At 38.3% G+C, this 23,744-nt stretch overlaps 1 protein-coding gene across 1 annotated transcript in view; it reads left to right on the forward strand.

Annotated features, from left to right (window-relative positions):
- Positions 1 to 23,744, forward strand: part of SRFBP1 (serum response factor binding protein 1) — a 168,291-nt gene that overhangs the window by 95,922 nt on the left and 48,625 nt on the right. Inside the window, exon 5 of the mRNA XM_035892092.1 lies at positions 13,437 to 13,444. Coding sequence (XP_035747985.1) covers positions 13,437 to 13,444 — 8 coding nt within the window. The remainder of the gene's footprint in view (positions 1 to 13,436; positions 13,445 to 23,744) is intronic.

The following is a 23,744-nucleotide window of genomic DNA, read 5'->3' on the forward strand; positions in this document are numbered from 1 at the left end:
CCCCCCCCCGCGGCTGTCGCCATGCGGCCCGAGATGGCTTGCTGCCGGCCCCCGGGGAAAGGCTGCGCACCGTGCTGGCTGCCGGCGAAAGGACTATGTGACGGAAACAAAGATCTGTCTTGCGTAGCGCCCCTCTAAAGGTAGTTTATTTTCGCATTTGTCGACATGAGTGCTTCGGTTCAACGTCCTGGCATTGGGTGTCACATCGTCGTCATATCATGTCATGTCTTACTGTGTTTGTATTCGCACTGAAGTTTTGCAGGTGATTATGGTGGACCTACCAAAGTCTTAGCTGCCTGTCTCCTGGATAGCAAAGATACGATGTTGCCCTATTTTCTTGGAGGTGGAGGAGCTGAGAATGAGAAATTAATGAGTTAGAGCTAACTTCTTCCAGTTCTGTAAGAAGTCTGGTGTTTAATATTTCTTTCCATATTTTTTTCGTGCTCTATAGCATGAATTAGTTAGGTGTGTTTCATCTGTGATGGGTTTTGACTACATGTTTGCCAATCATTGTCTACGGTAAGTCTGACACAACTAAACTGACTTCTTAAAAGTTGTTGCTGCAACACCTGAAGAGTAGCTGACAATTCTGCTGAGCATGTGTTGTGTCAGTTTCTGCAGGTGATCGCATTGTGCCCTTCCAGGATTACTAGATAATTGACAGTATAAAGTTACAATTTGGTATCAGCAGAACCAAAATGACAGATTATACAAGCATTCTTACATCACGCTTGTATTTAAAGTAACATTTATGTTCTGGGCATACAACTTGGAGATGTTGATTTGCAAGTCAAGAATTTAGTGAGAGGTAGCCTGTTCATCAGAAAAAATGTAGTTTGATATTACATAAAATACAGATAGTTACTTTGTAATTTACTACAAGATTTTGGTCCTTGCTATTAACAAATGTAAGGTCAAATGTGAGTGATTTCACATTGAAATTTGCTAGTGAATCGCCAAAGAAAAGAGTATTTAATTTGTTGTGGAAGCAGCAATTTTTTTAATTGATCAAGTTCAGGTGGTGATTCAGTCTTTCACCAAGGATTGAATATAAAGAGTCATATAACAAGGGATGAAAAAAGAGGCATTATTTGTCTGAGTAATGACCAAACAGTTTTTCAGAAAAAGATAGAATGTAATTAGTTTCTGTATAAAAGATTGAAAATTTCAGTAAGGACACTGGGTATGCTGCTCCTTCTTATAGTTCAAACATCACCCTGTCCTAAGAGAAAACTGAAAGTAAGTTCTTAGATTTTTCTGGAGGTGGGATCTTTCATCTGGGCTTGGAGAAAATGTAGGCACTCTCTAATAATGTGTCCAAGACTAAAGGTAGTACAGAGACTGAAATTCTGGATGCCATCTCATCAAGAGGGGCAGAAGGTCAGGCTGGCTAAGAGTGTGATGGAGACCTAGCGTGAATAGATTAAGCAATTTTTTTCCATTTCTACACCTATTCCTTTTCATAAGTATCAGAGCTGTATTAATTACTATGGTGAGTTTTCATAAAATCTGAAAGAAATACCTAAATATCCTCTGTGTATTTATTACTGAGATGCCCTTCTAAGAGCACGTTTTACTGGTAAGAAATATTTATCTTCCTCTAATAAAGATGAAATAGTGGAATTTGAGCACGTGTAAAGTAATTATTTTAGGAAGTCTAATGTTCTAACAAGCTATTGGATTTTTCTTGTGCGGTCTTCCATTTTGCTAAGGGAAAGATTTGCGGTAATTACAGAGCAACTCCAGACTGTGCACCTTTGGCGTTCCACAGTCAGCCAGTTCTAGGGATCATACAAATTTCTTCTCCCATTCAGGCTGTATCAAATATGTATGATGGTAGTTGTTGGAGAAAGAACTTTGTGATCCTTATATAGCTGATAAACTTGTTAGTCTTAGCTGGATTTACAGTAGTTCTGTGTAAGATCTTGTAAATACAGATGTATTATGTTTACGTTTTCCAGGTTTTAATTCTGGCAAAGGCAGACTTCTGCTATTAATGAACATCATAAACTGTAATGGCCTGCTAAATGATGGGAGTCTTAAGAAATTCTAGGATGATAGGTTTCAAAATTTTTTTTTACCAATTAATATTTTGTTTACAGGAAGAACAAATAGTGTAAGACCAGTGTTTCTCAGTAACATAAATAGGCACTGTTCCTGAGTTAATTGAGCTTTGTTTGCATTGCTTCCTGTTAGATGTTTGATGCTAGTAACTGACAAAACAAATAGTTATTGATGTCCAAGAACTTCTTTGTTCTGGAGTGTCTATAGCATTCCTATAAACTGTGTTGTCATAGGTAAAAGTTGGACAGCATCGTCTTTGTACAGATAAGATATACTTGTTTAGCTTATTTCTGAGTGGGAAGGATAATTACTTACCACTTGAGTAGGTAACTTCAGTTCAGTATAATTAAATGGCAGGAGTTGTTCTAGTATTACTGTCCTGGTGAAAACAAAAAAACCCTCTGACACTCTTAATGGAAAGTTTTGCCAGTACAATGTAGAAATCAAACCTTTGGTTCAAATATTATAATGAAGTAAAGTGTATGTGTGTTTTGAAATTAAAGGACATTTAGCTGGGTGATGATTTAACTACTTATCATCAAATCTTCCAAGGAAATGAGGCAAGTAATGGACTGTGATGTGTGTCTCCTTTCTTTTTTAATTTTTAGACTAATTTTTTAATTCATAGGCTAATTTCAAAGAATTTGGGAAGGAGTAGAGACCTCAAAAGTTGTGGGTTGGTTTGGTTGGTTTTTTTTAAATTATCATGTGTTTAAAGAATAATGCCTCCATGAAGCAACATGCTCCCAACTGTTCTGATCTAAAACGGAACAAAGAATGAAAACATCATGCTGTTCAACTGACTCTATGAATGGGATCTTAAGGTACTCTACAGTGGTAAGGACCCTGGGTGAAAAGAAGAGGGAACTGCTGTTGTGATGAGGTGAAATAAGACAGAAAAATATATCAGTCATAATTACTCAGCTATTCATGGAGTAATTGGTTTAGACATTCTATCCATAATTTATTTTATATTTTCATGCAAATTTGTTTATATCAGTGTAACAGCTTCAGGAACTCACATTATTTCCATGTTAACAAATTAGTATCGTGTCAAAAGTGTATAGATGTTCTTTTTCTTTTTCTCTAATTGCACCTATACCTAGATAACAGAAAAAAGCAAGATCTTGGCAGAACCCACAGCTAGCAGGGTCCAGTAATTTTAAGAAGCCATCATCTTGCTGCTGGCAAATAGCATGGTACAGTTTCAGTGTGACTGCGTGGCTGAAAAATTGAGATTGAGAAGAGTTAAAAACCGTAACATCCCATTCCTGTATGGGATTATTGCATTTTGATTTCTGTGACCAAAGAAGGGGGATATGGAGGGGGAAGTAAAGACTGCAGAAAGTGAAAACAAAATGAAATAGTAGAGACTAGAGTTTTTGAGAAAGAAGAGGAAAACACAGTATTTCTTACCATTTTCTACTCATCATGTTCTTTTATACAAGGGAAAACATAACTTGTAGAATTAAGAAGTTCAGTGTTGAAATTATTATGTATCATCTGCATATGATCATGCTTTTGCAGCGTCTGTCTGTATTAAGTCTAATTGTATTCTCATCTTGTGTTTAATTTTATAAATATGCAGGCTGAAGGAGTCTTTTTAAAGAACTATAGGTGTCTTATATATTTCCTATTTGAAAAAGCTTTCTAAGAATTTTCAGGTGTCTTGTCACAGAATAGCTTCTAAAGTTAAACTTTTCTGGTAACATTTGCTAGATGGCAGCACATAATCATCAAGTGCCATGGGTGAGGGCAAGTTTAAAGGGACAAAGCTCATGTTAATATGAAAAATTATTGTTGTTTATCAGCAGTATACAGTAGTATGATACTGAAGCTTTTGAATGGGAACCAACCCATTTTTCTCTTAAATTTTTATTTAATAATCAATTGCATGCATCCAGAATAATTTCTCTATAAAAATATTATGGACCTCTTACTGAATTAAAAAAGGTTGAGCTTTATTTACAAAGCTATGTTTTTTAGGTAATAATAGCTGATGTCTACGTAATGCTTGTCATCTGCAGTTGAAGTGTTCTCTTTTTTTTCTTAAAGGGTGGAATCGAGATAAAAGTGTATCTTCAGAGTAATACGTGTGCATACACATTTTTCAGTCTGCTAAACAAGGTGCAGATTTAAAAAATGGTAGGTAGGGAGCTTAGTAATGAGGCTCAAGGTGGTGGTTTCCATTCAGTAGTGTTTTAGGTCTCAACACTTTGTGTTGTGATAAACTCTTAGTCTTTAGGTTTAGGACTGACATTCTGACCGCTGAGTTATCTGGACTGCAGTTCAGACAAATGACATGTTCAGAAAGCAGTCTGTACATGTGGCTAAGGATTTAGACTGGTGTACAGCAAAGTCAGAGATGGATAGCGTGGCTAATTATGAAAAACATCAGCCAAAAAAGCCATGGGAAATAAATTTAACTTGTGCAGAAAGACTGACATACAGTCTCTGAAAGTCTGAAGCTGCTTTCTAAGTTATATCTGTAATCCTGTGAAACTTGCATCTTTTATCACAGTGCAAGCAGAAGCAGAATGTGTATTTGGAGATGCTTATATAAAGGTTGGGTTGGCCTTGTGTAGCATGGGTAGGTGTTCTGTTTGTCATTAGGTGGTCAGACACAGCTAAGGTAACAAATGTAAATAGAAAAACAGTTACTGAAAAGGCATTTATACATGCCTTCACTCAACAAATTGAAAGGTCAAGGACATGCTTTTAAAAGTAAATCACTTTTGGTGACCAAAGCTTCTGTATAGCAGTGAAAAAAACCCGTGGTCTGACTGGGATATCAAGTGGAATTATTAAAGAATGAGGAGGTGGGGTTTTGAGAGGGTTGTGCATTCCTCCTGAAGCTGAATTGGCTTGTATAGCCAGGAACAGCATCATGATTTTTGTAAGGTACATTAAGTGTGAAAAACCTGATTGCTTCCCCATGCTAGTCCTTAGTGCATTATGTATTTCTGTTACTGTTACAGTAGGTCCAGCATGCTTGTATAAATGTCAATTTTACATTGATACAAAATGCAAGTAACTTAAGTTTTTTGTCATTGAATGATCACCGCTTTGCAGAGAAACATTCCATTCAAAGTGAGCCTAAGACTTCTCCATGGCATTTATTTGCAGTCTTCCTTAGTTTCAGCATTCTTCAGCATTGTGGCTGCCACATCACTCAGATGTGATACGCATCTCTGTGTTTTCATTGATTTAAGATGACAATTTAGACATGCGATTCAACATTTTGTTTGTTAATTGCTTTTTTCACCTACATTTTAGGCTATAGAAACTGGGTCAGTTTTTAACACTGAAAGGCCTTTCATGTAAGGCTTTTTGTGAAGAACTGCTTTGCTGTTCAGTGTGTGGTGTCTCAGACACATGTGACATTCCCTGGAGGAGTGCGATCCTCCAACTGGTTTCATGGGCAGCTGGACTTACTCGCTTCTGAAGCGGGGACTTCTCACTCTCCTTGCTCCTCACCCATTCCAGCCACATGGTCCTGCTTACCTCTTCTGTGAGCAGAATAAATTTTTTTGCTAGGGTAGTTTTCTGCTACTGATGTAAGATAGCAGAGTCTTGCAGGGAGCGAGAGCAGCAGGAACATGGGACTGGGGCGGATGGGAGGAGTGAGGAGGAGGGGTGGAGATAGACTGTCCCCCTTCCACCACAGCGAGCTATTCAGTTGGCTTGTGCACTGGTAGAACTGTGCTGTCCTCCATCCCACTTAAGTGTTTAAGTAGTGGCATTTCTGTAAAATAAGCATAAGATTTGGGGAGGGTGTTTAACCAGCAAAACGTAAAATAGTCAGCATGATTATATGCTGTGCAGTTATGTTGTCTGGCAGGTGATTATGTTAGAGATATTAACTAGTTGTCAAGGCCATAAGGGCAGGAGAATTAGAGGGTTCAAAGAGGAAGCCAAAGGAGCCCTTATCTTTGATCTTTATAATGTTACATAATGAGTTCACTGGAGACTAGTTACAAATCAGCTTGAAAGAAGAATCTTACAATTTCACCGTTATGCTTACATAAGTTTATTTTTGGAGCAAAGGTATATCAAGGGGAAAAAAACCCCTTGGTCTCTTACCTGTTGCAAAAGAACTCTTAAAACAAGTTGCAGTCCAGTAATAATTAAGCAAAATGTAATTTCAGGAGTTGTATTTCCCACAGTAATCGGAGAAATGAACACTGAGGCCTTCTTTCTTGGGTTTTCTTTAAAATTGCTTTTAGTTATCATGAATGTGATGCCTGATGCGAGCATTCAATTTTTTAATGTATTACATCCAAACAGCTAGTGTTACCTAAGTTATGTTGTGGTATTTTTAAGTGTGTTCCTAGACCTTCTTTACCAGTGATGAAAGTTTCCATCTAGGGTTCTTTTTTGAAGTAACAGTGACTTACTGATGTAGGCATTACTGTGTTTAAAGCAGTCTGAGTTACTGGCAGTCAGCCCAGTGCAGTGATCCAGGCTTCTCTTTGAAATAAAATAATTACCCCCAAAAGATCTGTTTTGTGTGCTATCCCCTGGGCTGTGTGGGAATCTAGGAGTTCCTCTAGGGCAGTTTAATAATCCTGTGTGCTGACTTTATAGCTGCCTAAAGGGGAGGTGAGAGATCTGAACAGTTACCCGGTATTGGACTGAGCTGTGAGATGTCTTGCTGCTTGTAATTCAAAATGTCATGCCTTCTTTCAAGACATGCCTCTGTCTTATGGGGAAAATGCTGCATTTTTTTGTTTAATGTCTCTGTTAGAAAATGTTCCAGTAGTTGGGAAATCTGGTGCATAGGTTCCTTCAGTCTGAGATGAGTTGAATTCTGTGATCTCAATGACCAGCAGAGTGCACTAATCACAAATGCTAACACATAGTAATGCTGGGCTACTGTCCGGCAAAGAAGGGAGATTTTATGGGGTGAAGGGAGCCTCATCATGTATTTCATCAGTGGGAGCATTTCCATAGGAAAAGTCTTTGGCAGTGCTCCAAAGGCTGCTTACCCAACAATTAACATAAAATACATGAGCTCCCTGAAAGGAAATACTGGAACTCGGAACTCTTTAGCCCTGAGGCAATTGTTCTTGCTGGTCTACAGATGAGTTCCCTTTCGCTATTTTGTCTCTGGCTTTTAAGTGATGTTTGTTCCAGCACCTATCCAGCATGCTGGCCAAGCCACTCTCTTGAAGTAGAAGCATTTGTCCTAGACCCCTCACACTGAAGAAGGTCTGTAATTTTAGGCTTTTTAGTTTTGGTAAGTGCCCCAGCATCTAGACTGTTCCTCAGATGGTGGACACCAGTTCTAGTATTGTTCTGAGCTATCTGCCAGTATGATTAAGCTCTATCAGAGAGACTGTCCCTCAGGCAACTTAAGTCAGCTTTAGGTTCATCTGTGACCACTTCAGAATTATTCTTAAGGTAAAGTGGTTAGCATTTAGATACTTTTGAAAAAGTACAGGCGCCTAGAAGGCGATGTGATCAAAACTGAAGCTGTGGCTGAATTCTGGCACTGCCAAGATCTGTGTATCTCTGGCTTGCATGTGGTCTTCAATACTTCCTTGAAGCTGGTCATACAGTCTCTTATATGTCGGCTGAAATCAGTCTAAAGTCTTGGAAAAGCATATAAACAAGTTATGAGATCTGAGAAAAAATAAATTTCTACCCAGTTCAAAACCAAATAGCTAATCTATTCCATCAGTTTATTTCTCAGTACACTGGCAAATCACTACTTTTTTCTGTAAATTACAAGTCTGTGCAAAGTTAGAAAGGAAACAGGACTTTATCTTTAAACTCTGGAATACTTGGCAGCAGTCGTTTTAGTTCTATGGAAATGCATGTAAAAATTCTTGCATTACTTGTGTTACTAATAAATAATTCTAAGCACAACAGTTTCTTGAAGGAGAAGAAAGTTGTGCTAGATTGGGCTTGAATTCTGCTTAAAACAGTTCAAGTGTTAAATTACTGACATTCTTCTACAGACCATGTAAATGTCCTAAGGAAAAGGTCTTTTGAAAGCTTATGAAATTTCCAAACTTATACTCTGTGAGATAGAATTCTGAGGAATTGTGGCTTTTTTCTTTTCCCTAGGAACTGTTCCAGCAGCTGTTTCTAAAGTTTCTAGAGTTGCCACATCATCAGTTATACTAATATTAACAGCAAATTATGATCTACTATTCACACAGATTTTGTTTCAGCAGATTACTGAAGCAATTAAACATGGCAAGCTACGCAGTTTTTTGCTTCTGGCAATATTTTATACAGTCGTTATCAAACTACTGTACTTCAGGACAGAAATGAAAACTTTTCCTTAGCTCAAGAGGTTTATATAAAGTGTGTGTGGTAGGCCACGTAGGCTAGTGAGATGCTCTCATAAAACAAAACATCTGTGGTTCCTTGGTGTGGTAGTGTACAATAATGAATAAAACATGCAAACACGGTCATGGGAAACTTCGTAACTTTTATTTTAAAGGAACCGTGAGATACTTGCAGTACACAGTATAGTCTTTTAGCAGATTTAATTTATGGGTATATATGCATGCAAAAAAATTCAATTTCTAAAAATGGTTCTTTTACAGTAAATGTGCTTAATTGCTTACTGCTGTCATTGCAGACATCTTTCTGCAAGCAAGGCCTTAAGCTTGCTGCCTAATGAAGAAGAAGCAAGGCTTAAACCGGTGTAGAAGGGAAGGGGTGGTGCTGGATTTTTTCCTAACAGAATTTGGAGGCTTGGGGAAGGGGAGGAGGGTCCTAGAAGGAGAACAATAATCAATTGTGAATTCATTGCAAATTGCCAATTGGTATGGCAATGATAAAATTCCTTCCATTTTGTCTTATGCTGTGGAGGTCAGTAGTGAAGAGCAATTAAGGCAAAAGTGGTTTTAGTTAGGGTTTTCAGCACAAAAGTAACAAGCTACTGAATTCAGTGACTTTTTTGCTTGTCCTTTAAATCATGTAAGAGAAAGGGTTTTAAAATTCTTGTACTGATGTTTTATTAAAAAAATGACCATTACATTGCTTCTGTTGCAAAGATGGGTCACAATGATGCATATTTATTCATATGGCATTTAATACCAAATGGAGTGTGTGTGTGTGTGTGTGTATTCAAAACTAACTCCTTAAAATGTAAGTCAATTATAATTTTATTTAGGATGTAAATATTCTGATAACTTTTATTCTGGTATATTTTCTGTTCTTTAGTCACCTGACTCTAGTCATGCTTTTCTGTTCTGTCATTTTTGTGTTGAGTAAACAAGTCAAAATTAGGTCCAGCAGAGTATGTAGTGAGAGAGAGAAATAAACAAACTAGTAAATAGAGAACTTGCATTTAAATCACCAGTAAGCTTGATAGTGAGATCTCCGTGGCACCAAAAATAAGCAAGGGGCAATAATTCACAAATTTATGTTTGAGTATTATAGGGAGAGATCTGTTTGGATTCATTCAGTTCTGTTGGAATCTAGTTGTCATATGTCTGTAGACTTGTTTAAATTCTTTTTGCCTGTGGTCAAGCAAACACTGGATATAAAGTGGCTCTCAGTAGTTGAATTGGACAACTATCAATTTAAGATATTATTGTATCATAGCATGGTAGGGTGTGAAGTTAAATTGCAAGGTCTTTAAAATTGATATATTGTGAAAGAGTTCAGTCTCAAAAATTCATTACCCTGACTAGGAACAGAAATGAGTAATAGTCCTGTAGGAGCAGGAGCTCAGAGTGAGGAGTAGAATGTGAGGGACTTCTTGTTTCCCATTTTTAATGAGTTGGAATTAGGGCTTGACTTCCTAAAAGATACTCTGTGTTAAGGTGGCCAGCAGGAGCAGGGAAGTAAGTGATCATGCCCCTGTACTCGGCACTGGTGAGGCCCCACCTCAAATCCTGTGTTCAGTTTTGGGCCCCTCACTCCAAAAAGGACCTTGAGTTGCTGGAGTGTGTCCAGGGAAGAGCAGGGAAGCTGGTTGAAAGGTCTGGAGCACAAGTCTGATGAGAAGCGGCTGAGGGACCTGGGGTTGTCTAGTGTGGAGAAAAGGAGGCTGAGGGGAGACCTTATTGCCCTCTACAACTGCCTGAAAGGAGGCTGTAGCGAGGTGTGTGTTGGTCTCTTCTCCCAAGTAACAAGTGATAGGTCAAGAGGAAACATCCTCAAGTTGCGCTGGGGGAGGTTTAGATTGGGTATTAGGAAAAATTTCTTCTCAAAAGGATTATCAGGCACTGGAATGGGCTGCCCAGGAAGTGGTTTGAGTCCTCATTCCTGAAGGTTTTTAAGGGATGGATGGATGTGGCACTTAGGGACATGGTTTAGCAGTGGATTTTGTAGTGTTGGATTAACAGTTGGGCTTGATGATTTTAAGGGTCTTTTCTAACCTAAATGATTCTATGATTCCTCTTTGCTGTTTTGTGAGAGCACATTAGAAGAAGTCTGAGGTCGTATACAGATACGCTAATGTAGGAAGGGATGAGTGAATAGAGACTTGTGTCATGAGACAAGTGGTAAGAACTGTTTTGAATAGCAAGTGGTTCAAAGGAATGAATAAGGGATTTCATCCAGTGGCAAAAATAACTGGTGGACTGCTGCAAATGAAATGAGTAGCATCGGAGCAGGAGAGCGTAACTTAAACTTAGTTGCATGGTAAAATAGAAATTCCAGATGATACAAATCAAAAAGGCACTTTGGGTGTTTGCTTGCTTGTGGAGCAGTTCAGAAATAACGAGAATGATGGAAGGAAAGGAAGAGAGAGATAGTTGGTAATTCATTAAATATTGCAACAGTCAAAAATGATAGGTGGATAATGAGGTGTGTTGGACACGTTCTCAGGTAATAAAGAACAGTGACTAGTGTAGCAAGGTAATTCTCCATTCCCACTAGAAAGAGTCCTTCCTGTCCTTCCAAAAAGACTGAGAAGTACCTCACTTCTTAAGATTTTTTTGGTCTAATCTGTAACTGCTATGTAAGAGAAAGTTTCCACAAAAAAGATAAGTCATAGAGATGTGATAGCAGAAATCACCTTAATGGAAGAACAGGGGTTTTGTGGGAAGCAGTATACTGTTTCAGAGTCTGTCAGGCCAATAATATTGAAGCATGTTTGAAGCCAAGAAGCTCACCTCATTCTGGTGATTTTAGTAGTCTTTGATACAGACTGAATATTTATCCTGTTTGAGTGAGTAAGAAAAATCTGTGATGTATATCTGGATTTCCCTTATACCAATGGTTATCAGGTGGTCCCTGAGGCTGTGGCTTTTGCCAGTCACTGGAGTACCCTAGCTCTGAACAGGGTTGTACTCATTGGATCTGTTGTGATATGTATATTTTATATGCGTGCTAGGTGGCTTTGTGCTGGGGCACATGAAAAGCCTTATGCTAGACTTTATAGTCTGTTGTTAGAAGTCTGAAATATGCTTTTCTTAGCATTTTTTTAAAATAAGGAGAAGATAGAGTTTTTGTAAGCAGGTATGCAAAGCACCAAATCTTTTGAAAGACTAAAACTACATACGCATCCTTTCTGTTTTTTCCCTGTTCTCTTATTCTCTTTTCTTTTTTTAATAGAAGATTTCTTCCTTTGAAAACATGAATGTTAAATCCTTATTACATGTTCATTGCTGCAGCTTTTTTTTTTCCAGGTGTAGGAAAAAGTTCTTATGGTTTTTTCTTTTTTTTTCTCCCTAGAACTTCACTCACTGCAATGTTTTATTTTATTGGACTAGACATCATTCATTGTTTTCCTTATACTCCCTCGTTCCTCTCTACTTATCTCCTGTGCAATAGTTTCTGGTACGATATTGTGACGTTAGTGATGCAGATTTTTTTTTTTCTGTCTAAACTTTAGAATTGTCATATCTGAGCATCAGACAAAGTAGACACTCTTAGGAATTACAGGTTAGAGATAGGAGAAAGTTTTGTCATTAGTTAGAAGTATACTTGCATGATGGAAATCCGTTCAGGTTGTGAGGAGAGTTAGCACAGGGAGAGCTGCTTATTCCTCTAAATGCATCAGTACTGGTGATACTTACCCATATGATGAAAATTAGCTTTAACTGTTGCAAGATTTAACTTGAGGTGTGGTTTGCTTCTATCCAAAAATTGATTAAACTTAGTACTGAGTTTCACTTTAGCAGCAGTATTTGATAGTCAAGACCTTCCCCTTTTCTGATGGGAGTTTTCACATACCTAAAGAACCTTCCTGCCTCTTGGTTTCCTAGTACTTATTCCTCTTCTTACATGTGTAGACAGGGACAAACTTTACTAAGGAGAAGTTTGAAGAAAAGTAATTTAGATTTTAGAACAAAAAGTTCATTTTTCTTATCATAGATCAGTTACTTTTATTTTCAGTTTTCACAAAAACAGATTATGCTACATTTTTTAGATTGTCTATAAAGTATGTATTTAGTTCATTTTTTATCCTCCAGGTTTATGGAGAAATGGAGAAATTATTGAATAGGTATTTCTCCAACTTGATCATTCCTCAGCTGATGCTGAGTTTTGTTTTATTTGTTTAATGAACTTGAAGCCATTTTTCCTTTGATTCCTTTATGCCTGCACAATAACAACTATATAGTGACATTGAAATAGAAATTTTGAAGTGGATGAGTCTTAGTACATAGTGAGTGCTTGTATTGAAGGACAGATTCACAAAAATAATGCATTTTTCTGGTAATATTAAGATACGGATATTTGCAAATATTGTGCTGCTATAATGTTGCACAGGTTCCTATTCTTTCCCTGGCTTCTTAGCATGTGATACTAGCGTGAGCTGAAGGCAATTGAAGTAACTATGAAAATGTCTCTTTTTACATGAAGTATCTTGCACAGAAGAACCTCTCCTTCTTCTAGAGTTCAGCAAGCTGTAAGTGTTCTAATTTCCCTTGAAGCTTCAATAATCAGATTAAAATAATCAGTCCAAAGAATGTGGTAAGTATAAAACTTATTGTATGTTCAGGTTGCAGAGCCCATGATGCCTGGTGTCGTACAGCTTTGAGTCCAGTATTCCCTAAAACTTTATACCGGTATTCTCAGTTCTACTCTGTCTCTACAGTTTTTTAGTGTTGGAGTTGCCAAAACCAGGACACTCTCTTTGAGTGCTAATCAGTAACTCTTGTTACTACCTGTCTTTCCCACCTGTTTGGCCAGTCAGGAGATGTGACTGGTTTCTGTGGCTGGTTCAGAGCCAGACGTGCTGGCAAATGAGTATGCATGCACTAATCAGCAGCCAAAACTGAAAAGATTTGAATTCTGCTTGTGTATTTCTTTCATGCAAGGCATGCTTATTTTAGTCCTTATCTCCTACTTGGCTACCAGTTTTCACAAAATGTGTAGGAGCTCTGGCCTGTGCTGGTTTGTCGAACTTGGTTTCTGTTTAGTAAGCCCAAAAGTTACTGGGGAGAGATACTGACAGGCAACAACGTGCTGACAAACTTAATTTCCTCAGAAACTAGGTTAACAAATTTAATTCCAGAATACACACAGTTTTAATGTTCTGCTCTTTCAGGATAACTGAGAAAAGTTGTAATGTATTGGCTCTCAGCACTCTTGAGGTTTTTCTCTGGTGTCTTAGGAAGCCAATACCTCTTTGCAAAAATGGTCATTAATTAAACTCAATTGGAAACGCTGAACAGCAAACAAATTTTGAAAATTAAATTTTGAAACAAAGTTGAGAAAGTGGGACTTTTAAGATGACATGGACACGGGCAGAGTATGTTTTAAATGTAGGATGGGATATGTTTTCCTTAATTTTTTGAGCATGTAAATGAAGAAATTTATCATAACATCAGTGTTACATAAAAGTAGTTATACAAATTGATGTAATGTTTAAAGAACTTCAAGTATAAATAAACTACTAAAAAGCAAAATTATACATTATAGAATCAGCTTGGCTGGCAGTCTTCAGAATTTTCACCTTAAGTTTGAGTGAGCTCAGGTGCTGATTTTCTGCTTGCTTTTAAAGCTTATCGTAAGTTGTGCCACCTTTCTGTATGCAAATAATTGCTTTCAGTGTATGTTGTCCAAAGCACTACCAAAACAAACAAATCCAAGGATAATGCAAGATTAGTTCTAGCAGTGCAAAAAGAAGGGGCAGCATGCATTCTTGTGGGGCTAACTGGCATGCAATGGCCCAGTCCCTATTTCCCCATTTCCATCCCACCCCCAGTTAGAACCCTAGTGCAGCAAACTGATCTTACAGCTGGAGCTGAGCAACTTTGTTGTAGTTGGAAAATGAATCTTGATGTTTTACTTAATGACAAAACATGTCTGCATGCTAGTCTGAGTGGGGCAGTACAACAGTTGACCTGCTGTTTGGCCATAGGATAATGAAGGCCTGTCGATGAGGGATGGATGATCACAGAATGCCAGAGTCATGTAGTTCTTTGGAAGTGATCTGTGGCATATAAAGGGCAACTGGTTGACCAGAAGAATGGTATAAGGATGCTTGAAATGCACATTTAATCAGGCGCAATTTACTAGCCTGTTATTTTGAACCTCATGAGGTTCAATGAGGCCAAGTGCAAAGGTCCTACACCTGAGCTGGGGCAACTCCCACTATCACTACAAGCTGGAGGATGAAGGATTGTGAGCAGCGCTGTGGAGAAGGACTTCGGGGGTACTGGTGGATGAGAAACTGGATGTGAGCTGGCAATGTGCACTTGCAGCCCAGAAGGCCAACCATATCCTCAGCTGCCTCAAAGAAAGTGGGGCCATCAGGTCAAGGGAGGTTGTTCTGCCCCGCTGCTCTGGTGAGACCCCACCTGGAGTACTGCATCCAGCTCTGGAGTCCTCCATACAGGAAAGACATGGACCTGTTGGAGCAGGTCCAGAGGAGGACCACAAAAAAAGATCTGAGGGCTGGAGCACCTCTCCTATGAAAAGAGGCTGAGAGCTGGGGTTGTTCAGCTTGGAGAAGAGAAGGCTCTGGGGAGACCTTATTGTGGCCTCTGACTCTTTTTTTAAGTGTGCAGTTTTTACAGAAAGGTGCCTATCTTACTTGAAGTGGAAGAAGAGAAGCAGTAACATGATGGTGCCTCTTTAAAGGAAGAAAAAAAACCAAAGCCAAAGCAATCACACCACTCCCCAAATTAATACTGGAAATACTGTTGTTGCATTTCTGACTTTATGTGAAGGATGTCATACCTGGTTTTGCCACAATTTTCTTTTCATGATAGCAGTTCAACTCTATGGGTTTGAATAAGGTTTTTGATTGGTATAATTAATGCAAAAAATTACACAGTTTGTGAGTCACTATAGTCAAGGTATGGTGTTATGCTTCAAATTAGGCAAGTAATATAGAGATTAATAATGTTGCCATGGGAGCAGAGCTTTTTGGTTTTTTTCATCTGCTGTTAAAAAGTTCACCATTTGAAGAGAAAAAGACAAAAAACCCCTCACCACTCTCATAATTTTTCATCCTGATAATTCTTATGTCCCTACTGTAGCTTCTGCTATTGCTGTCTTCCTGTGAAATCCAGGCATAAGGAGATGTGAAATTCACATGTCTCTTCTAGCTAGAGCCCTGGTCTAATTAAGAAATACTAGACATAGAAATCCATTGATTTGAGTTTGGCTGTGTTGACTGCCTTGGTCACATCCCCCTGCAACATTCCATGGAAATACTTTTAGCAGAGTGCTAGCTGGGGGTTTTCAGACTCCTATCCAGCTGATCAATTATATACAGGGTTAGAAGTTGACTTCAGGTAACTCCTCCGTTTTGGAAGACTTGTGTAATTTTTATTTCCATGTGGTGACCTATGTGCTGATTTATGTAAAATAGCATCTTTGGGCTAGTTTATCACAGTTACTTCTTATCTGGACATTTACATCTACTGCTGTTTATTTAGGGTTTATTATTTCCCCATTTCCATCCCACCCCCAGTTAGAACCCTAGTGCAGCAAACTGATCTTACAGCTGGAGCTGAGCAACTTTGCTGTAGTTGGAAAATTAATCTTGATGTTATGACAAAACATGTCTGCATGCTAGTCTGAGTGGGGCAGTACAACAGTTGACCTGCTGTTTGGCCATAGGATAATGAAGGCCTGTCGATGAGGGATGGATGATCACAGAATGCCAGAGTCATGTAGTTCTTTGGAAGTGATCTGTGGCATATAAAGGGCAACTGGTTGACCAGAAGAATGGTATAAGGATGCTTGAAATGCACATTTAATCAGGCGCAATTTACTAGCCTGTTATTTTGAACCTCATGAGGTTCAATGAGGCCAAGTGCAAAGGTCCTACACCTGAGCTGGGGCAACTCCCACTATCACTACAAGCTGGAGGATGAAGGATTGTGAGCAGCGCTGTGGAGAAGGACTTCGGGGGTACTGGTGGATGAGAAACTGGATGTGAGCTGGCAATGTGCACTTGCAGCCCAGAAGGCCAACCATATCCTCAGCTGCCTCAAAGAAAGTGGGGCCATCAGGTCAAGGGAGGTTGTTCTGCCCCGCTGCTCTGGTGAGACCCCACCTGGAGTACTGCATCCAGCTCTGGAGTCCTCCATACAGGAAAGACATGGACCTGTTGGAGCAGGTCCAGAGGAGGACCACAAAAAAAGATCTGAGGGCTGGAGCACCTCTCCTATGAAAAGAGGCTGAGAGCTGGGGTTGTTCAGCTTGGAGAAGAGAAGGCTCTGGGGAGACCTTATTGTGGCCTCTGACTCTTTTTTTAAGTGTGCAGTTTTTACAGAAAGGTGCCTATCTTACTTGAAGTGGAAGAAGAGAAGCAGTAACATGATGGTGCCTCTTTAAAGGAAGAAAAAAAACCAAAGCCAAAGCAATCACACCACTCCCCAAATTAATACTGGAAATACTGTTGTTGCATTTCTGACTTTATGTGAAGGATGTCATACCTGGTTTTGCCACAATTTTCTTTTCATGATAGCAGTTCAACTCTATGGGTTTGAATAAGGTTTTTGATTGGTATAATTAATGCAAAAAATTACACAGTTTGTGAGTCACTATAGTCAAGGTATGGTGTTATGCTTCAAATTAGGCAAGTAATATAGAGATTAATAATGTTGCCATGGGAGCAGAGCTTTTTGGTTTTTTTCATCTGCTGTTAAAAAGTTCACCATTTGAAGAGAAAAAGACAAAAAACCCCTCACCACTCTCATAATTTTTCATCCTGATAATTCTTATGTCCCTACTGTAGCTTCTGCTATTGCTGTCTTCCTGTGAAATCCAGGCATAAGGAGATGTGAAATTCACATGTCTCTTCTAGCTAGAGCCCTGGTCTAATTAAGAAATACTAGACATAGAAATCCATTGATTTGAGTTTGGCTGTGTTGACTGCCTTGGTCACATCCCCCTGCAACATTCCATGGAAATACTTTTAGCAGAGTGCTAGCTGGGGGTTTTCAGACTCCTATCCAGCTGATCAATTATATACAGGGTTAGAAGTTGACTTCAGGTAACTCCTCCGTTTTGGAAGACTTGTGTAATTTTTATTTCCATGTGGTGACCTATGTGCTGATTTATGTAAAATAGCATCTTTGGGCTAGTTTATCACAGTTACTTCTTATCTGGACATTTACATCTACTGCTGTTTATTTAGGGTTTATAAATGTGTCTAGCCAGCTCATGATCCTGGTTTGGACTTGAGAGCTCAAATGCTTTCTGAAGTACTACATAGAGCCTGACTCCATACAATGAAACACCGACTTCGAAGCAGTAAATCCATTAAATTTTGGTCTTTGGCAATGAGCAAGTAATTCTAGACTAGTCTTACTCCCTCCCAACTATCTGAGATATTTGGAATTGCTTTTCAAAACCTTTAGATGAAAATGATCTTTGCTAGCTGTCCGAGTACTCATTGTGGTTTCTACTTGGAGAATTTATGCTAGACATGACAACTGTGCTCCATACAGGAGGAAATACGGTGCTACATTGAAAAAAGAAACTTGTATTTCAGTGCTTCAGTTGAGAAAGTACGAAGTAAGCAGCATGGACAGACTGTGGAGGAAGGGTTTGACAGTAACTCCCAAGGAGTGTGTGCATTGCTTTTCCTGTGAGAAAGGTGGAAATGTGCCCTCAGAAGCAGGGGGGAATTTTCCCATTCATCTTTAGGAGCCCCCCTTGGGAACCTGACAGGGGGGTGCCCAGAGGCTGGAGAGGCAGTGGGAGTTTTGCTTTGCAGTTGCCTCCAGCTAGTGATAGTGCTTCTGTCTGCTTTGGACAGCAGGGTGCTATATTTTAATCCAGAAAATGTTGCCTTGAGTTTCATGAACATGTCTACATTCTGTTACCTGTATTGTGATATACTTCAGTCCCCTTGGTTCAAACCTGCTTGCATGTATCTGAAGGTGGCAAAGGCAAGATTAATGCTACATTGGCATGGCACAGATGCTAGCTGAAGAAACTGTGTTTTTCTTAGCACTCTCTATGCTGGGATTTGATCAGGGATAGCTCATTGATTGTAGTTTGGTTTGTTGCAGCCTATCTCTCTGTCTCATTCTGTACATTTTCACTTTGCTATTTGGTCCTGGAACTAGCTAGCATTCATGTGACCAACCATAAGGGGAAACAGTTCAGGAAACTGATCTGGCTGAAAACACCTTGTTTTGGCTTTTGTATGGTGAAGACGTGTGGGTTTTTTCTTTTTTGTGGATATATATTTGTTTAAAACTGTCTTGGAATTGAACAACTGAACCCTGGTAGTCCACATAAGTGCATTTACTTTGTTCTTGTTGCCTTTACCTCCCTACTTATGTTTTTACAATGCAAATACATGAAGCTGTAATAAGTCTAAGACTGGCTAATTCCAGATATTTTGACATGTATGAAATATATACTGTAATATAGTGATTCTTTTTCTAAAAAAGAAAAAAAGTAAACTTGGCAATTCCTAACTTTTCCTAAGAATCTAAAAATCGTTAGATCTTTCAAGCTGACATTCCAGATAATAGAGAGAAATATTTGTAATGAAGTTCCAGAAACATTTTTTCGCTTAGATTATTCACTCAAAAGATTATGTACTATTGTTAGTTCTGGCTAATATGAGATCCAGCTGCAGGTGTTTTTAATTTTAGAACACTCTGTTGCCAAATAGCACCAAAAATTAACGTTTAGAATACTCTGTTGCCATGGTAATTTCTTGGTTAGAAGACTGCCAAGTAACTATAAAATTGAACCAATGCTTTTGGTGCGTCCTAAAACAAGGAAAGGGAAGATCAGTGAGAACTGAAACATTACTTAGCTCCATGTTTTTCTTGTAGGTATTGGAGAGACATTGAATACTCAAATACATTTCACTTTCTTTTTATTTTTCTTAAGCTGGATTTCTTGCTTTAACATTTGTTGATGTGTAATTCAAGCAACATACACAACTGGATTTGGTGTGGGCTTAGTGACATTTTCCCTTTCTACTTTAGCAATGCTGCTTAAACTTGAGGGAGTTTGGAAGCAAATTTCTTAATACAGTAAAATCAAAAAGCTGTTCTATACCTTCGGGCACATGGAAATAATTTTTTTCCTTTTGCTTTGAGCCATTCTGATCTTAATCGATCAGACTCTTATTTCAACCTGCTGGGGTTCTCTTGGCATGAAAGGGCTCCACTAGGACTGAGGTATAGCTTGTACCTACAATTTCATTTATCACTAGCATTCATTCACTGGACCCAATTTGTGCAGGTATGTGGTAATTTGTTGGTAGGGATTCGATCAGTTATATTTAAAATAGATTCTTTCCTGAGACAGAGTTTACAAGGTTGATTCTTGATGTTTTCTCATTGTCATGTCACTCTCAGGTGTGACCTTCATGTCGAATAAAGCCTGTTAGGCTTGAGAGAACAGGGAGAAACTGAAGCAGAAAAGCAAACTCAGAACTACCCTTTTTTAATTCTTTTCAGGCATCAAGTGACAGAAAAGACATAAGAGACCTTATATTGCAAAGTGGATTTAGACATGTCAATGTAAAATTACAGAATATTGCTTAGGAATGATATCTTCAACTGTAAATGAAATTTTTTTTGCAATTGTGTCTGGACCTTGAAGCCAGTCATCATATAGGAGAGACTTCACCACACTGGGGGAGAGGAGGGAGACCTTTCTTTAATTGGTGTGTGTTTGTATAGCATTATAGATATTTCAGAACACTATAAATTCTTACAGTGAATTTTTTCACTGGATGAGGTTAGGTGCAGTGTCCTTCCTTGAGGAGAACAGAATGATTTGTCTTTTCTGGTTACTTGTACAAGAACTAGGACTAGACTGTGTGCTGGCATAAAGCAGAAGTAGATGAAGAAAATCCAGTCTGTCTAGTGCTGGTTGTTTAAGGATTTAATAATTTAAGTGCATTATTGGGTCAGGACCAAAATGTTCAGCACCTCGTGGGCTGAAGCCCAAGGAGAACAGTTGTATGTGCTCCAGGCTGCTCAGAGGAAAAAGACATGGCCATCAGTTTATTGGCTTTCATGCATTTTGGATAGCCGGGGCTGACTGCATAAGTAAACTTCTATTAACTTTGAGTTAAGAAGAATTTAAGACATTCTGGGTCTTTGAGGTATTTTCATGTACAGTACTAGCTTTTGTACATGGTAACATGAAAAAAACACTTTTCATATTGTAAACCTACATGGTTCTTCTAGTATCTTAGTGTTTTTGAATAGAATATATTAAACAAGTCGTGGGTAGAAACATGTTATTACTTATTTTTTCTCTTAATCCATTGGATTGATATTTTTTGAAGAATGGTTTGGTTTGGGGGACTTTTTTTTTTTTTTAATCAAGTATGGTTGATACTATAGTTCAGAGTAGACACATACTTTTCTTGATACATCTACAAATCTTTAGTCACACTTTCCTTTATTTTTTTCTAATTGGCTGAACACTAGCTTAGTTTGGAGGCATGTTGCCTGAACAGACCTCAAAACAAGTTTCAGAAGTGGCCAAGTATAACATTTTATTCCAATGTAGTGTTCCTTTGAGAACTTTGCTGCTGTTGTCTTAAAAATGTGAAGGCAAATGCCTTTGACTAGTCATGTGAATTTGAATGTAATATTGTGCTTATACTGTCATTTTGTCCACACTGCTTGGTGTGTTGTGGCCATTGCCAGTATGAGGACCGTTCTGTAATGAGTTAGAGTTTTGGAACCTAAATCAGATAATTTTTTGGTTCTTTCATTGAAAAATACCTTAGGTTTCTCTTCAAGAAACTTGAAAGTTTTCATAAAAGTTTTTTTTACAACAGCTAACTTGTGTGGGAGGCTCTTAAATCAACTTTCTATTCTATTACAATATGTTTTGTCTTGTATTATATACAATAACTATATCCCATTAACTTAAAGGGATAATGTACGTGATCAGAAGCCATTTCCAGTAAGTCCAACACTGATTCAGGCACTGATTGAGCTCTTTCAAGATTTTGTTAGTTGAAATTAAGTAATTTGTAACTATGACTGAAATATCAGTATTCAAATTAAACTATTTTCTTGCAAAAAAAAAAAAAAATAGAAGGAAACTTAGAGATCAGAGGTACAATTAAACAATCCTGTGTCAGTTTCCCTCCCTTTGTTCCCCCTGCTTGGGCATGAGGAGGGCTTGGACATGTTGAGGGTTGAGGAAGGCTTGATTGGACTACCACACAAGAGGACAAGTCTCTGGGAATGGTTATTCACCCTTCAGAAGCAGGAGCAACCTGGAGTAAGGCAACAAAGTGGCTGAAGCTGTTGGTTTCTCCCTTCCTCAGTTGAAAATTCTGGGTTAAATACAGTACTTGTGATGCCTTTAAACATACACTTGTGAGGTTCATTGTTTGCTGGAAGTCACTTTCTTGGTTTGATATATATATACCCTCTTGTTACTTTTTACCATGCCACGTGTACCCATCCATCCACATCAGGGCTTTTTTTATTGCCAAATACTGCTGCTACTAGCGGTGAGTACTGGGAGTGAACGTAGATTGTGCTGAAGTGAGCAATTCCTGTTGTAATACCCTTCAGTAATGCACATTCCTTGGGCAAAAGCAAATTGCAGGAGAGGGTTTTTAGTTCTTGTCTGGCTAGTAATCTGCTGGTCCCATGCTGTACCCATGTTTGCCCCTTCTCTATTGAAACAGCAGCAGCTACTGTGGCTTGAAATGGCTCATGTGCAGTTGGCTGGTAGAGGTCATGTTTTGTGGCAGTGCTTACTGTAGGTTGCAAGCTGTTGAGGTGATGGAAGCCTCTCTTTGTGGAGTGCCTGCAGCCATAGAATTTTTTTGTATTTCATCTTTGTTTAGGATATGTAGTAATATCAGTACTTATAGTGTACTGTGCAAGGCACACTGCAGAATGGAAGTGATTCTTATTCTTAACCATAGCTTTTGTGCTTTGAGGCTAGAGAGTGTTACTACCTTGGCTGCTTTTTAAAAGTGAGTTCATTTCCCCTATGATCTGTTTTAGATTTAGTAATTTATATATCACCGATACTTTTATATTCTCTATTCTTCCTTTTAAAAATTGTAATTAATAAATATTTATTATCATTACTAAACACATATATTTCTTAATATTAATAAATACTAATGATTTAATTGCCTTGTAGATAATGCTTTCCAACAGAATAAAGAAATCCCTTCAACAAAGGAAAGCATTCTTTGTTGCAAAAAATCCTTGAAGTGGTTATTTCTGCTTACAATTGCAGGCTTCCTGAATTTCCAGGAATCCTAGAATGTGTTCCTATTGATAGAAGAAATCATTTGCATTGAGATTTGGCTGTGTTTATAATTATTCTTTTGTATTTACTGCAACCTCTTAGTAGATTGATAACCTGTATTGCCCGGTCTTAAAGCATGGGTTAGTCTGATCCTGACTTAATACTGCAGCCTTTCTAAGTTTTGGTGCAAAAACTTTTCCTGTTCTTGTTGTCTTTCCTTAACCTAGTTATAAAAAATATCTTAACAACTATTTATTCATAATAAGTATTGTTTTTCAAAATCTACTACTGGTTGGGGGGGGGGGGGGGGGATGGGTTTGGTTTTTTTTTTTTTTTTTTTTTTTTTTTTTTTTACTCAAGCGGAAGTTGCCTATCTCATTTTGTAACATGAGAGGCGGGTAGTTCAGTGAGCCCTAGGAGCCACCCTGGTGGTCTAAGCCCCATTGTTTCAGGCACACTGTAAATCTAAAGCAAAACTTTTTTGATTTCTGTCCCAAACAGCTGACTGCTTTCTTGAGAACTTTATGAGTACTTCCAAGAACACAGCCGATGCATACTGTCCCATGTGAAAGAAGTGACTGTGGATTACATGAATTGATATTTCTAGTCTGCCAGAGCGAATTATGTCTATACAGCCTTCATTGGCTTTCAGCAGGTGAAGCTGGGTTTTGGCTCTTGTAGGCCCCGGAAACATGTTATGCCTGCACTAATATTTCTACTAAAAATACATTAAAAAATATTTTTTGAGAGAAAGTTAAGAATACTTGGTGTTTGGCTACACAGTAACTAAAATGTAACATATGAACTATTTAAATTAAATATGTTTGTAGCTTGTGGGTGTTTTTAATGGTTAATAAACCAAGCAAAACTAATATCAAACAACCCCCCTCTCCAAACTTTCTAAGAAGACATACCCAGCTTGCATCTGAAGTGCCAAACTGTTAGAACATAGTATCTAAGAGGTATTCAGCCAGAACGTGCTCTGTTTTCTTTCTTCCATTTAAAAGAAGCCATAATACCAGCTGTGATAATTCCATTCAATATTTTATAAAAATAAATGTTTACATGCTCAGATGTCAAATGGTAAT

Source organism: Egretta garzetta, unplaced genomic scaffold (assembly GCF_000687185.1).
Source record: "Egretta garzetta isolate BGI_Z169 unplaced genomic scaffold, ASM68718v1 scaffold473, whole genome shotgun sequence".
Lineage (NCBI taxonomy): Eukaryota > Metazoa > Chordata > Aves > Pelecaniformes > Ardeidae > Egretta > Egretta garzetta.